This window comes from Danio rerio, chromosome 19 (assembly GCF_049306965.1).
Source record: "Danio rerio strain Tuebingen ecotype United States chromosome 19, GRCz12tu, whole genome shotgun sequence".
Lineage (NCBI taxonomy): Eukaryota > Metazoa > Chordata > Actinopteri > Cypriniformes > Danionidae > Danio > Danio rerio.
Genome location: NC_133194.1, coordinates 35,390,001 through 35,404,691, shown reverse-complemented (window position 1 = coordinate 35,404,691; position 14,691 = coordinate 35,390,001). Strand labels below are relative to the sequence as shown.

Sequence of the window (14,691 nt, the reverse complement as noted above, 5' to 3'; positions counted from 1 at the left end):
GATTTTATATATTCTATGATTTACAAAGCAAGCTGGTCAGGAATATCTCAGTGCAGCCACAAAACAAAATTGTCATTTTAATTCTTTATTCTTTGCTACTATCTTCAAACCTCTAGATTTAATGCCTTAAAGTATTTTTAAAATTTAAATAGAATTTAGTTTGACTACTAATTATTTATTAAAAATGAGATCAACAGATACAGGGGGATTCAAAAACAATACCACAACTTTTGTGTTGATGTCACTCGAGTGTCTGGAGGGGGTCATATTGAGGATCTATGAACTTGTTTTACACGGAAAAAACTATTGAAGAATACTCTTCACATTGATTAATTACCCAAGGTACTTTTTATTAACATCATCTGGAGCCTGAGTGTGTATTACTTTTAGATTTCAAAAAATAATTTATGTTAAATTAGATATTAAGATACGGGGAAAACAAGTATTGAACACGTCCCCATTTTTCCTAGATAACATGTTTCTAAAGGTGCCGTTGACTTGAAATTTTCCCTGGATGTTGGCAACAACCAGGGAAATTTACATATGCAAAGAAAATGAATGTAACTACTTTACAAAATAAGTTATGCATAATAAAATGAAATAATGCAGGGAAATAGTATTAAACAGAAGAAATATTTTCACTATTTCTTTACTATTTTGGCATTTTATTTTAAACAAAAGATATTTGAAAGAACACATATTTTATTTGCTTGCTTTGTAGGCTACCTAAACATTTTTGTAATTTGAAGCAGAAACAATAATGTGTTTGATACAGTTGAAGTCAGAATTATTAGCCCCCTTTGAATTTTATTTTCTTTTTAAAATATTTCCCAAATGATGTTTAACAGAGCAAGGACATTTTTACAGTGTGATAATATTTTTTCCGCTGGAGAAAGTCGTATTTGTATTATTTTGGCTAGAACAAAAGCAGTTTTAATTTTTATAAAAAACATTCTAAGGTCAAAATTATTAGCTCCTTTAAGCTATTTATATTTGATAGTCTACAAAACAAACCATCATTATACAATAACTTGCCTAATTACCCTAACCTGCCTAGTTAACCTATTAACCTAGTTAAGCCTTTAAATGTCCCTTTAAGCTGTATAGAAGTGTCTTGAAAAACATCTAGCCAAATATTCATCATCATTATGGCAAAGATAAAATAAATCAGCTATTAGAAATGAATTATTAAAACTATTATGTTTAGAAATGTGTTGAAAAAATCTCCATTTCTCCATAAATGAGAAACTGGGGGGAAAAAAGAAAAAGTGGGGCTAATAATTCTGACTTCAACTGTATTTACAAAAAATAAAATAAAATACAAATTATGAGAAGGAAGTTTATAATCAACATGCAACTGAGTATTTTAGAGCATTGAGCTAATTCCCTTTTTTAAGAGAAAGTGCTCTTTTTTCTGGGGAGGTTGTTTTATAATAAATTTTATTGAGTCTGTTTGTGTTTGTGGACTTTTTTTGGACAGATGCCCAAGACAATTATAATATCTCAACTCTGATAGACATACATGCACACACAACCAATCAAAACAGAGATATTGGTGCACAGCCAATAGAAACAAAAATATCACACACCATTTAGTAGGCTGTATATTTGAATGATGTCCTCGTCTGTCATCTGAGGATACGGAGTCCTAATGAATAATGGCAAAGAGTAACACGTTTTATATCTGTATTTAATTGAGCTGAGGTGTGTGAGATTGTGAGGATTGTTTTTTAAATGTATTTTACATATTTACATTTTTACATGTGTGCTGCTGCACAGTTTTGTTTAGCAGTATTAATGTATTTACCATTTAGTGGTTTGTCATGATGTGATTTTTAAAAATGAAATCTCTCCCTCGTGGAAGCACAAGTTTAAAGAGGAGTTGTCACCAATGTGCCTGAAATGTAAAACAGAGGAAGGAGAGTTTGTTCATTGTTTCTGGCTTTGCAGGGTAATTCAAAAGTTCTGGGCCATGATTGAACAAAAAATTAATGGTATTTTATCTATTAATATTGGTTGTGACCTAAAGCATATGTTGCGTGGGATATACAACGAGATTAATATGAACAAACAATAAAAAACACTTTGCAAGTTCCTGACATTTTGTGCAAGAAAATGTATTTTCCTGAACTGGATAATGGACAAATCTTCTACGAAGTCTCTCTGGCACAGGGTAATACTTAAATATGTACTATTGACTACTTAACTTGTGTTTTACACATCAAAGTTGTTTTTTATGAGAGGTGGGATAAATTTTTGTTGCATATGGGTTCAAACATAACTTCCATACTCATCAGAGGGTTGATTTAATGAGGTCAGATCTTGTAAAGGTTTGTGGTGCTTGAATATGGAATATATTATTGATCTTGATTTTATTATTTATTTTTTAATTAATTATTATTATTATCACTTTTTGTCTCCCCCCTGTTCAAGTTCACTTGTTTGTTGTTGTATCTGTATTTCCTGAAAATTGTATAAATACATTAAAAAAAAAAAGAAACGAAATAAAGATGGCAATTCAAAAAACTCCAATGGGGTATGGGGACTTTTAATATTCAGTAAGCCAGCTCAAGTGCTTCCTCAATTCATTCCTTTACAAAACTACTGCATTTTAGATCTGGTTTCTTTTAAAATGAATACTGCCTGATTGATATAGGCTATTCAATATTAAGTGGGTTTGAGACCAGACATGAAGCACTAAATTAAATTCTGCACCATAATTTTAAAACATTAACATTTATATACCAAGTTTAAAAAAAAGTTTGTTATGCATAGTGGATGCCTTTAAATAAGATATGTTTATTTGGTGTGTTTTTGTAAAGTGGGGTACTATGCTTTCATAGTAATTTATTTCTTATGAAAGTCAGTTGCTAGCGTATCCAACATTTTTTTTTTATATTAACAGAACTATTTATTTATTAAATTATTTTCTTTTTGGCTTAGTCGCTTTATCAGTCCGGGGTCGCCTCAGCGGAATGCATGTTTTATGCAGTGGATGCCCTTCCAGCCACAACTCATCCCTGGGAAATATCCATGAACACTCATTCACACTCATACCCTACGGACAATTTAGCTTACCCAATTCACCTGTACCACATGTCTTTGGCCTGTGGGGGAAACTGAAGCACCCGGAGGAAACACACACGAAAGCAGGGAGAACATGCAAACTCCACACAGAAGTGACAAATGATCCAGCCGAGGCTAAAACCAGCGACCTTCTTGCTGTGAGGCGACAGCACTATCTACTGTGCCAACGCGTCGCCCTATATATATTCTGTTATATAATCAGAAAAAGCTACAGAATCACCTAAGTGTGAGTATATAGTGAGTAAATTTTCATTTTTGGGTGAACTATTGCTTTAATAAAAGATAAACAGAGCAATTTAATACCAGTTTACTGAAACAAGACCTTCAGAATAGGCATGTGCATTATAACAAGCTATTTGTCTGAAATTAAGCTTTTTAGTCTGTTTAGGGAATTATCATTCTTTGGCAGAAAAGCTAGAACCCAAAACCTAAAAAAATAACCTTTCACCCAGCAAACGACCATGGAAACAATCATACCTTTCAGTGTCTTGTTTGTTTATGTATTATTCTGTGTGTTAGTTATAACAGTTTTGCCAACTGTGAACCAGTACTATATGAATCAGACACAACACAAATGATGTTTGATGACAAATGCAGTCTCCTGACAAAGAGCAAGAACACATTAGTTTAATTTAGATTTAGAGGCACATCTGTATGCAGCATAAATATAATATACAACATACTGATTTTATGTGACAAACTACACATTTAAATATCTAAATATATTGGTGTATTTACCCACATTTCTCCTTTTAATTATATAAAAATATACATAATGTGCACACAAAAATTAGCTTAAAAGTACAAAAATGCTTGGTTGTTTTAATACATGTGCGGTTAAAATATGGACAACTGTTGGGTTGAAGTTCTTTATTTAAAAATGTAACAAAGTGTTTGAGTTTGTCCATATTTTTTCCCAAATTTGGGCAGATTAACCTAGCTAAAGTGCCTATACTAGAAAACAAAGGAAAGATAAGGCAGTTGTGTAGCGTGTATATATAAACAGAATCCACGTTGGCCCGTACATGTTCAAAGGAGTGTACTTCAGCTAAAGGAATTTGCTAATGAATCTAAGATAAACATAATTTCTTCACTAGTACATTTGACCACGCCCCCTGCTCTGAGCGACAAGCTAATCTCATGAATATTAATCAAATTAGGATCCTCCCGGGCCAGACGCTAAGCCAGTCACGTAACCTGATTAATATTCATAAGCAAGGCTTTCACGCTAGGATTTGTACAGTTGGGTTCCGCCCCTTGTTCTCAAACAAACCGCCCGCCTTCCTCCTCCGACCATTTCTGCGTGAGTCCGACAGTCATCAGCGCTCTCGTGTTCAACCGAGCCTTCTTCACCCAGGCATATGGCACATTCAGCCTCCTTTCTTTCTTCTATTTGTGTCCCCACCACTCTTTAAAAATTCCGCCGAAAAAGAGAAGACGATTTTCCAAATCATTCAGGCCGTTATCTCACGTAAGTACCGCGTTTTTTGTTGCTCTAGTCTTCTTCCCGGAAAAATTATCCGTCTGCTGTGAGGAGCCGTGACACAACATGGCGGTTAGTTGTAGTGGCGCTTGTTATACAGGCAACGGCAATGCTCCGTGAAGGACAACGAGAAATAGATTTTGAACTAACAAATGATCCGAATTAAACCTGTTTATTGATACTAAACGAACTGTCCGAGAATGACTGGTGTAGTTGGCTAAATAGTTAGTGAGCTAATTCAGTGGACCAAACCCAAGCGCTTACGACATGTCCTATCAGGTTATTGAATGACGAGTGTGTTATACATTATTTAATGTATACTGATTTACTGCGTGGTGTTATCAGATAAGACATTTATATGTGGTCACGACCTACATTATGATTGGACTAGTTATGTATTTTACGATTTTGTTTTCTTCTTTGAGAACAATTGTATTCGTGAAACGTTAATCCATTACAAAGCTGGAATTAACGCGCAATATCAATGTTTATTGTACCATAGCAACATGGTGTTAGTAAATATCGGGAAAATTATCTTTTCAAGATAAAACCTTTAATTGACCAGTTTAACTTAACGTTAATCCCCCTAGAGTCTGACGTATAAGATACTTTTCTCATATAAGATATGAGATTACTTGAAAATATTAGTTTTTCTGGATTTACTGGGTATAGTTTTGAGTAATCCTAAATACAAATATTGTAACTGTATTTAGAGTTGTTTTTTATTTATTATTATTTTTAACAGAAAATGGCAATTAGTTAGAAAAACAAATGTTTTGTTTGTTGCTATTGTAAATTTTCATATATTATTCTGAAGTTGTAAAAAAAATCATAATAATAAATCTAAACATGTCTGAAAACATGGTAAATTGTTTGTCATTTAATGCATAACATACTCTGAATGGCATTTTATGTTAAATTTAAAAGAAATATCTTAATTTAGTTTATAAAGCAAAGCAAAAAAGATGAAAAATAATCCAATGTTTAATAGCAGATATAATGATTGTTGTCATTTTTGATTCACATATGCTAGCATTTAAAATTCTAATAAAAATCATTTTACCGAACAACGGATCAAAACAATCAGAGAAAATTATGAAATGCAAAGAATAACTTATTATTCCAATAGACTCCGGACAAATTAATTTGAAGCAAGATGGAAACCATTTCCAAGAATTATACACATAACTAACTTTAAACATACAACATAGATTTAGTAAACAGTCACATTGTATACTTAAGTATATGAGACATCTCCCAACCCTCTTCCCTTTTTCATTTTTATTTATTAGTTAATTTATTAATTTTACCTTCAACACCATATATATGGTTTTAAAATAACATTGTACAAATGTTCTTCCCTTTTTCTTTTCTGCCTAATCCTTTCAGTACCCATCTGTATCCTTATTGGCTGTTTCTGATGTATCTCTGATTTTGTTACGTTATAAAAAATGTATGTATATATATATATATATATATATATATATATATATATATATATATATATATATATATATATATATATGTATATATATATATATATATATATATATATATATGTATATGTATATGTGTATATATATGTATGTATGTATGTATATATATATATATATATATATATATATATATATATATATATATATATATATATATATATATATATATATATATATATATATATTACCAGCTAAAAAGTATGAAATATCAGTGAGATAGCAGAATATATTAGATGGTTTTAGTGTTGTTGATAATTTTGATTCTAAAAGGAATTCATTAATCAATACAAGAATACTGTAGGCTTTACAGAGTGTTCAAAACAAACACCATGACCTCTGATAAATGTTCAACAAGTTACTTCATTTATTGATCCCATTTGAGAAGATCCAGATAAGACAATGTTGTTTAATGCTTAAAAACGAGAACATGGAGTAACAGATTTCCCAGGTCTGTTTAACTGGTCAAGTGCAAAGTACAACAGCATATAAGTAGTTACTTGATAAAAAAAAAACATTATAGCCTAATATAATCCAATAGAAAGCACCTGAAAAGGGAAAGTAGTTGCATCTCTATAGTTATTTCAAAAATGCTTTAACCTGTCTGCCAACATTTTTGTTGTTATATAACATTATTAAATTAATCAGCTGCTCTTGTGAATCAAATCCTGAAATCTACACCTGTTTTTGTGACTCCCCAGGGCTCCCCACTCTCTCTGCGAGTGTATAAGCGATACCCAGAAGGCCTAGGGGAGGCCCTCTACCGCGAGCTGTTCGACTTCAACGCTGAGCCGCCTTGGGATCCTAGTTGATAGCGGGAGAGGACCATCTCCTACGTTGTCCATGTGAGTCTATAAATATTAAACACATAACTTCTAAATCACTGGTTGTAGACAATTATGTAATAACATCCTTTATTAAATTGCAAAATTCTGCACTCATCAAAGTGAAGTGGATTGTTTTTAGTTTTACATAACGCTATCGGTGGCTTATATGCAACACCTTTGTCCCCCATTCATACCACACAAATCCATTGGTAATACCATCAAATGCTCTATTGTGCTTCAAAGCCGTAGAGATTTATCTTGATTGGTTGTGAGTTAAAAAAATAAAAAAGGGTCACATTCTTGAAGCCTGTGTGCTGCAGTCATCTCTAATGATGGACTCATGTGATGTCTTTTCTAGTTATGTTATTCGTTTTCCCTGCCTCTTGTGCTTATTAGCCTTGTGAACCTTGTAGTAACCACATTTAGATCATTGATACCCTTATGGTGACTTTGAACTTCCTGTACAAAGTTTGATCATAAAAATAGATGTTTTGAAATGTGCAAGTTGACTTTGTGGTTTTACGGCTTGATGTGAAGGTTTGTCTGTAAATATATGAGAATGTTTGAATGGGGCCCTTTGATTTTCACTTCAACCTGTTACATTTAAAAGTTTGGTATTACTTGAAGAAATTATAACAGAAAACTATTATAATTATTATACAGTAACGTGTACTTCTCAATGGTAGTATTTATAATAATAAACATAATAATAAAAATTCAATTAATAAAGGAAAAGTATTATAATTATACAGTAAAGTGTTCTTCTCAATGGAACTATTAATAATAATAAATATAATAATAATAATTTAATAAAAATAAAATATTATAATTATACAGTAAAATGTACTTCTCCAAGTGATAGTATTAGTAACAAATGTAGTAATAATAATAATAATAAATTCAATCAATAAAAGTGAAATATACTTACAGTAAAGTGTGCTTCTAAGTGGTAGTATTAATAATAATAAATGTAAAATTAATAATAATAGTAGTATTATAAATAGTAATAGTAATATAATAGTAAATATTAATAGTAATAGTAATATTATAAATATACGGTAAAGTGTGCTTCTCAAAGTGATAGTATTATTAATAATAATAAATTCAATTAATAAAAGACTAATGTTATAATTATGCATTAAAGTATTTCTCAAAGTGGTCGTATTAATAATAATAATAATTCAAAAATAAAAGAAAATATTATAATTATTATACATTTAAGTGTACTTCTCAAAGTGGTAGTATTAATAATAATAAATATAATAATAATAAATTTAATTAATAAAAGACATATAGTATAATTATACAGTAAAGTGCCTTTCAAAGTGGTAATATTAATAATAAATGTAGTAAAATATAAAGTATATAACCAAAATATAAAATGTATAATCCAGAGTTTAGAAAAGAGGATTTTGTGGAGCTCTTATTTGTTTGTTATGCAATATGTTGGATTAAATTACTGTGCATTTGTTTTCCACCTGAACAGTTTGTTGCATACCCAGAATACCCCAGCGGCTCAGTAAACTCTCTATGATTGTCGGATTTGCGGAATACGGTTGAGATGAAAGGATTCGTTGATGCACCAAACTACTTCATTGAACTACTTGAGGGAGGAACGACCCTTGAAAATGTTATTGACAACCACATATATGAACAAAATCTGGTAAGCTAAACTGTAATTTGATCACCATGTTCCATTATTATGGTGTTGTTTCCTTCATTGATTTAAACTGATTTTAATTCTTTTACTTTTTGTCGTCAGGCTGAAAAGAATGCATTTGTTGTGGCCGACCTTGGGGCCCTAATGCGACAGCATGTTGTCTGGAAAACCACCATGCCTCTCGTTCGACCCTTTTACCCAGTCAGTTGTAACAGCAGCCCTGTAGTCATTGAGCTCCTGTCTGCACTTGGTGTGGGATTTGTCTGTGCAAATAAGGTAGCTTTTTATTTTATTCCTATTTAAAGCTATTAGACGGCTTTTGAAATAAGTGTTTATATATAGAAGCATACAGTGGCTGTATAAAATCATCATACCCTGTGGAAATCTATACAAGGGGTGCCAGACTCAATTCCTGGAGGGACACAACCATGCAGAGTTTAGTTCCAGCCTAGCTTCAACACCAATCTGTAGGTATATTAATCATAAAGCACTTAATTAGTTTGATCAGATGTGTTTAATTATGGTTAAAACTAAACTGCAGAGCTGTGGCCCTCCAGGAACTGAGTTTGACACCTGTGATCTATACTCGCATTACTGGCATTATGCTTTCAAAATACCTTCAGAATGAATTTGTAGAGAGGCACAGATTAGGATAAGACCACAAAAACATTTTAAAGGCTGGAAAAGTTATTTGTAGTGTGATTTTGAATTCAGGCTGTATGACAAACAAAGTCATTATTTTAAAGAGTATGATGATTTTTCTGTAGCCACTTTATACATGTGTGTTTCTGTGTGTGTGTGTATATACACTGAGAATTTGACGCACACCATCTAATAGAAATGTGTTTTCTTCTTTCAGGCCGAAACTACATTGGTACTTAGTCATGATGTCCCTCCTGAGAACATCATTCTGTCTGGAGTTTGCAAGCAGCTATCACTCATAAAACATGCAGCTAAGACTGGCATTAATTTTTTGTTGTGTGAAAATGAGGCAGAGCTTCGAAAAATTGCCCGTGCACATCCTGAGGCTAAGTACGTTTTTTATTTATTTATTTATTATGCTTTTTATTTAGCAAGTCTCATCACATTTCCAGAGAATAATAGAGGAGCACGGCTGTTTTCAGCAATAACAATAGTGATTACCACTCATTACTATATTAATCATTTACTATAATAATATAAAAAAAAAATTTTGAGCTGCAAATATTCTAGCAAACTAGCATAATAGATAGGCAGGAGTAACGATACAGACAGGGTGTGAATTAAAGGGGGGTTGGGGAGGGTCAGACCCTCCTAATTAACATTTGATCCCCCCGTGAAAGATGTCAACACAAGATGTATGGGGGGCTGCCCTTTAATAGTTAAGAAATAGTTTGCTTTGATCTGTATCTTAAACAATATTAATAATAAAAATAAAAAATAATTAAATATACATTTGACCACCCCTGTAATGGTCCTTACTATTGTGAATGCATGTTTTGTGCCAAAAACCAGCAAATCTAAAGCATCAAGAGAAAGCATTAGTGTTCACAAAATTTGTACTGTAAAACAGGTGTCTGTAAAGCTAGATGCATAGTTTGTATATTATTATACACTTGCACATGGAAGTTAAACAGTAAAATAATAAACATGTGCAGTCTTTAATGGTCATCTCTTAATAAGTTTGTTTAATGTCACAAATGTCTTTGAGAACCACTCTATATCCCTCATCGGCAAGGCAAACTTTATTTATAGAGCACAATTTTACACAACTGTAGTTGATCCAAAGTGCTTTACAATAAAATAAACTAGACAATAAAACTAAAAAATTACATGCATCCGTCACTCAAAGGCAAGAGAGTAAAAATAAGTCTTTAAGATAGATCTAAAAGCATCCAGTGAAGGAGAACACTGGATAAAAGGATAACACTGAAAACATAAGAACAAGTTTGATTAATAAACTAGATGTAACTGAATTAAGTATGTAAATTTGGTTGACTGAGGCATATTACCAAACATAATAAAAAAAAATCTTAATGTAATATTTACTGTATAAGCAGAGTTAAAAAGCCTTTGTTGAGCATGGGAGATTTATAAAAAAAAATACAGCAGTGTGTGTGTTTAAGTACTGTATGTGTTTGTAAATGTTTTATTTTTAAAATGGACTCATGACATTATCTTTCACATTAATATGCATGTATACATAATTTAATTTTTATATTGTTAATTTGTTATTTATGCCTATCATTGTTGTCTTGATAGGCTTCTGCTTCAAGTGTCTACTGAAGCACAGATTGAAGAGGCGAGTGTGACCATCGGTTGCTCACTGAAGGGCTGTAGACACCTTCTGGAATTGGCCAAGGAGTTGAATGTCAGTGTGGTTGGAGTCACGTAAGTCTGCTGATCAACTTCCCAATTATGCGCTGTGGCTTTTTGTTCTTTTTAAGAAAGTGGTGCTTTTTTTCCCCCTGCAGGTTCCAGGTACCAGCATCATGCAAAGATCCCCAAGCATACACCCATGCACTTTCAGATGCCCGCTGCATCTTTGACATGGGGGTGAGTGGTTTTTTTGATTGAATTTAGAGGTTACTAAGAAATTTGATGTCATTTCTGTTGAGTGCTGAGTCTTTCCTGTCTCTGCAGAAGGAATTAGGCTTTGACATGAACATCCTGGATATTGGTGGAGGATTCAGTGGTTCAGAGTTTCAGCTGAAACAGGTGCATGTTGTATTTGTAATTTTGATTTATTATTTATTTATTAGTGTAAATGTTATTCAAACCTTTTATTTCATGTCTGTTTGCTCAGGTACATTCGGTCATCAGGCCCTTGCTGGAGGCTTATTTCCCCTCAGAATCTGGAGTGAGCATCATTGCTGAACCAGGAAATTTCTTTGTGTTTTCCTGTTTCACCCTGGCTGTCAATGTTATTGGCAAAAAAGCAGCATACCGGGATCTCCATACCAGCACTCACGGTGAGTCTCATCATATTTGATCTAGGGAGCTCAGCATATATCCCCTTTTTGAAAAAGAGTGTTTTATACATTTCTCAGTGAATTTTTAAAACATTTTTGGTGCATATAAACAAAACTGTTTTTATTAAAACAATTATCCATTAAAATAAGAGTTTGGTCACAAAGTCTTTAGTTAATGCTAAAAATTACAAATTACTAAATTTAATATATTTTTTCATGTTTTTCTTGAATCTTTTTTTGTTAAATAATTTTATTAGATTTTTTTCTCTATTAATTTGGGTGTCCTGTTTTTTGGGAGGGAGACTAGTTTATTTTATCTACATTAGTTTCTGTTTTGGTTTGATACTGACTAATCTAATATGCACAAATGTATTAATGTAAAGCATCCTATATTTGTCCTATATTTATGCTGAGCACTGTATATGGCACTGTATAACACTGTTATTAACAGGTTATGAGGGATCCGTTCACAAGTGGTCAGCTGCATTTCAGTCCTTACCTACTATTAATGTGTCAGACGCATCTCTTCTGACCTTTTGTTTTTAGCAAATATCCACTTTTCTTTCTACACACTCTGCATCCCTGTTATGGGAGCACTTGGTGTGACAAATGAGTTATATTAAATTAAATAAATTAACCCATCGATGCGACATTGTGGGTCAGTGGTTAGCACTGTCGCCACACAGCAAGAAGCTTGCTGGTTTGAGTCCCAGCTGAGCCAGTTGGTATTTCTGTGTGGAGTTTCCCCCACAGTCCAAAGACATGCGCTATAGGTGAATTGGGTAAACTAAATTGGCCGTAATGTGTGTGTGTGTGTGTGTGTGTGTGTGTGTGTGTGTGTGTGTGTGTGTGTGTGTGTGTGTGTGTGTGTGTGTGTGTGTGTGTGTGTGTGTGTGTGTGTGTGTGTGTGAATGTGTGTGTGTGAATGTGTGTGTGTGTGTGTGTGTGAATGTGTGTGTGTGAATGTGAGAGTGTATATGGGTTTTTCCCAGTACTGGGTTGTGGCTGTAAGGGCATCTACTGCGTAAAACGTATGCCTGAATAGTTGGTGGTTCATTCTGCTGTGGCGCTCTTTGAACTAGAGACTAAGCCGAAGGAAAATTAATAATTGGAAATCACACTAGTTAAATGGAAGTGTGATTCTTTCTCACAAAGCATTGTAAAATGATTGTTTGTTGGGTCAGTAGGTGGCATTCTGTGGCTGTTTGAACACATTCAGCCACATGAGCATTTACACTATGAAAGCAATCTGAAGTAATGCGTTTTTGACTCCCCACTGGATATGGTAGACACTAGACAGTGAAATATCTCAAAATGTTTCAGATTCAGTATTTGTTGTCTACTCCACTTGTGAACAGATTGACGAAATAACATCATATGGATGTAATGTGTTTTTATCTATGTTGATTTTGCCATAAAATAATAGATAGAAGTTGCTGATGTCGCAAACAATCATAAAATTGTGTAAACAGGGTTTTGAATTGTGTTTTTTGCCATTCTAGATAAGCTGACATCTAGCGACGCACCAGAATTTGTGTATTACATGAACGATGGTGTTTATGGATCTTTCATGGGGAGGCTGTTCGGAAATATCATCTCCACTCCTTCTGTCCACAAGGTAAGTGTCACACCTATGAAAGTAGCATTAAAAAAATAAAGTTCAAGTTTATATCTCACAATTCTAACTTTCTTTTTCTCAGAATTTCTTTATATTAACCCATTAGTAACAATGACTAGAACAAAGTCAGATTTGGCAGGTATAAACTCTGTTCTGACTGTTTAACTCACAACTGAGATATAAGCATGCAGTTTGCAAGTTAGAAAGTCCATTTCTAAAGTAAAAGATGACTGAGGTAAAAAAAAAAAAATTTTTTTGCAATTGCAAGTTTTTATCTCAACTCTGACACTTTCAGATTTAAAGCCACCAATAAAAGGCTATGTCCTTAACCAATGGCAAGCAGAATGGGAATAGTACTCAAAAAATAAAATAATACATCTTAAAGTAAAATTAAACTTTTCTTTTTTTTACTTGAGGAATTTGTTCACACAAAATCCTTCAAAAATGCAAAAATTTTGATCAAACGTAAACCTCAAAAACTGTTTTAGATTTTTATTTTATGTATTATTTATTGCTGTTGATGTTTATTTATTGTCATAATTTTTTATTATATATAATATTATTATTATTATTGTTATTAGAAAAAGTGATATTTATAAAATTTTGTAAATATGATTGGTTTTGCCAAAAAAAAAAAAAAAAAGCCACACAATCTGATATGGCAATAAATTCAAAACTCTCTCTCAACTCTGAATTTCTAATGTGTAATTACATTTTATATTTCACAATTCAGGATTTTTTCTTGCAATTACATAATATGAATTTGCATTTGCTAGTTAAGACAGAATTGTGATATTTATTTATTAATTTATATATACACTCATAACTGTGGGGAAAAAGTCTTGGTTACAAGAAATAACTGAGAATAAAACTTGCAATTCTGACTTTTTGACTACCAATTATATGGTGAAAAGGTCTAATTTCTTATATGTGCAAAACGTTCTCATTTCTGACTTTGTTACTTGCAATTGTGTGTTAGAAAAATAATTTAAAAAAATAAATAATCTAAAATAATTCTTAAAAAAAATCTAAATAATTCTGAGAACTTAGAATTTTTTGTTTTCTGAGATGTGAATTAGTCATGCAATTCTGAAGAAGTCTGATATCCAAGTGTACATCTCTCAGTTCTGAGTAATAATGTCAGAATTGTGATATTTTAAAATCTTAGTACTTATAAAATTATGAGATGCAAACTCTCAATTGCATGAAAACAACAAAGTTTCAGGAAAAAATTCTCAAATATTTTACTTGTATATTTTTGGAGTTTTGGAAACAACCTTCCATTCATGCATTCATACGCCTACACCACATGAACCATGTTACACCAGTTGGCTGAGATTCTCAAACTGGATGTGTTGTGTTTTTCAGATGTCGCTCACCCTAGATGAGCCAGTGTTCTCCAGCAGCTTGTGGGGCCCATCGTGTGACCCACTGGACCAGGTGGTGGAGCGTTGCCTTCTCCCAGAGCTCGCTGTTGGGGACTGGCTCGTTTTCAGCAACATGGGGGCAAGCGGTCAGGAAGGGCCAGCAACCTTCAGCGACACAGACCAACCACCTGTGTATTACACCATC

General features: G+C 32.7%; 1 protein-coding gene across 3 annotated transcripts in view; it reads left to right on the top strand.

Moving 5' to 3' along the window:
* Nucleotides 1–4,378: 4,378 nt before the first annotated feature.
* azin1b (antizyme inhibitor 1b) overlaps nucleotides 4,379–14,691 on the top strand; it is a 14,135-nt gene continuing 3,822 nt past the window's right edge. For 2 of the 3 annotated variants that reach the window (XR_012394467.1, XM_073930556.1), the window contains exons 1-11: nucleotides 4,379–4,558; nucleotides 6,765–6,908; nucleotides 8,377–8,553; nucleotides 8,653–8,826; nucleotides 9,410–9,582; nucleotides 10,792–10,920; nucleotides 11,004–11,085; nucleotides 11,173–11,247; nucleotides 11,336–11,501; nucleotides 13,004–13,119; nucleotides 14,488–14,691. The exon at nucleotides 14,488–14,691 is cut by the window's right edge. Coding sequence is in view for 2 of the 3 variants with exons in the window: in XM_073930556.1 (XP_073786657.1) it covers nucleotides 8,452–8,553; nucleotides 8,653–8,826; nucleotides 9,410–9,582; nucleotides 10,792–10,920; nucleotides 11,004–11,085; nucleotides 11,173–11,247; nucleotides 11,336–11,501; nucleotides 13,004–13,119; nucleotides 14,488–14,691 (1,221 nt within the window). In the remaining variant the exon portion in view is untranslated. 3 annotated transcript variants of the gene reach the window in all.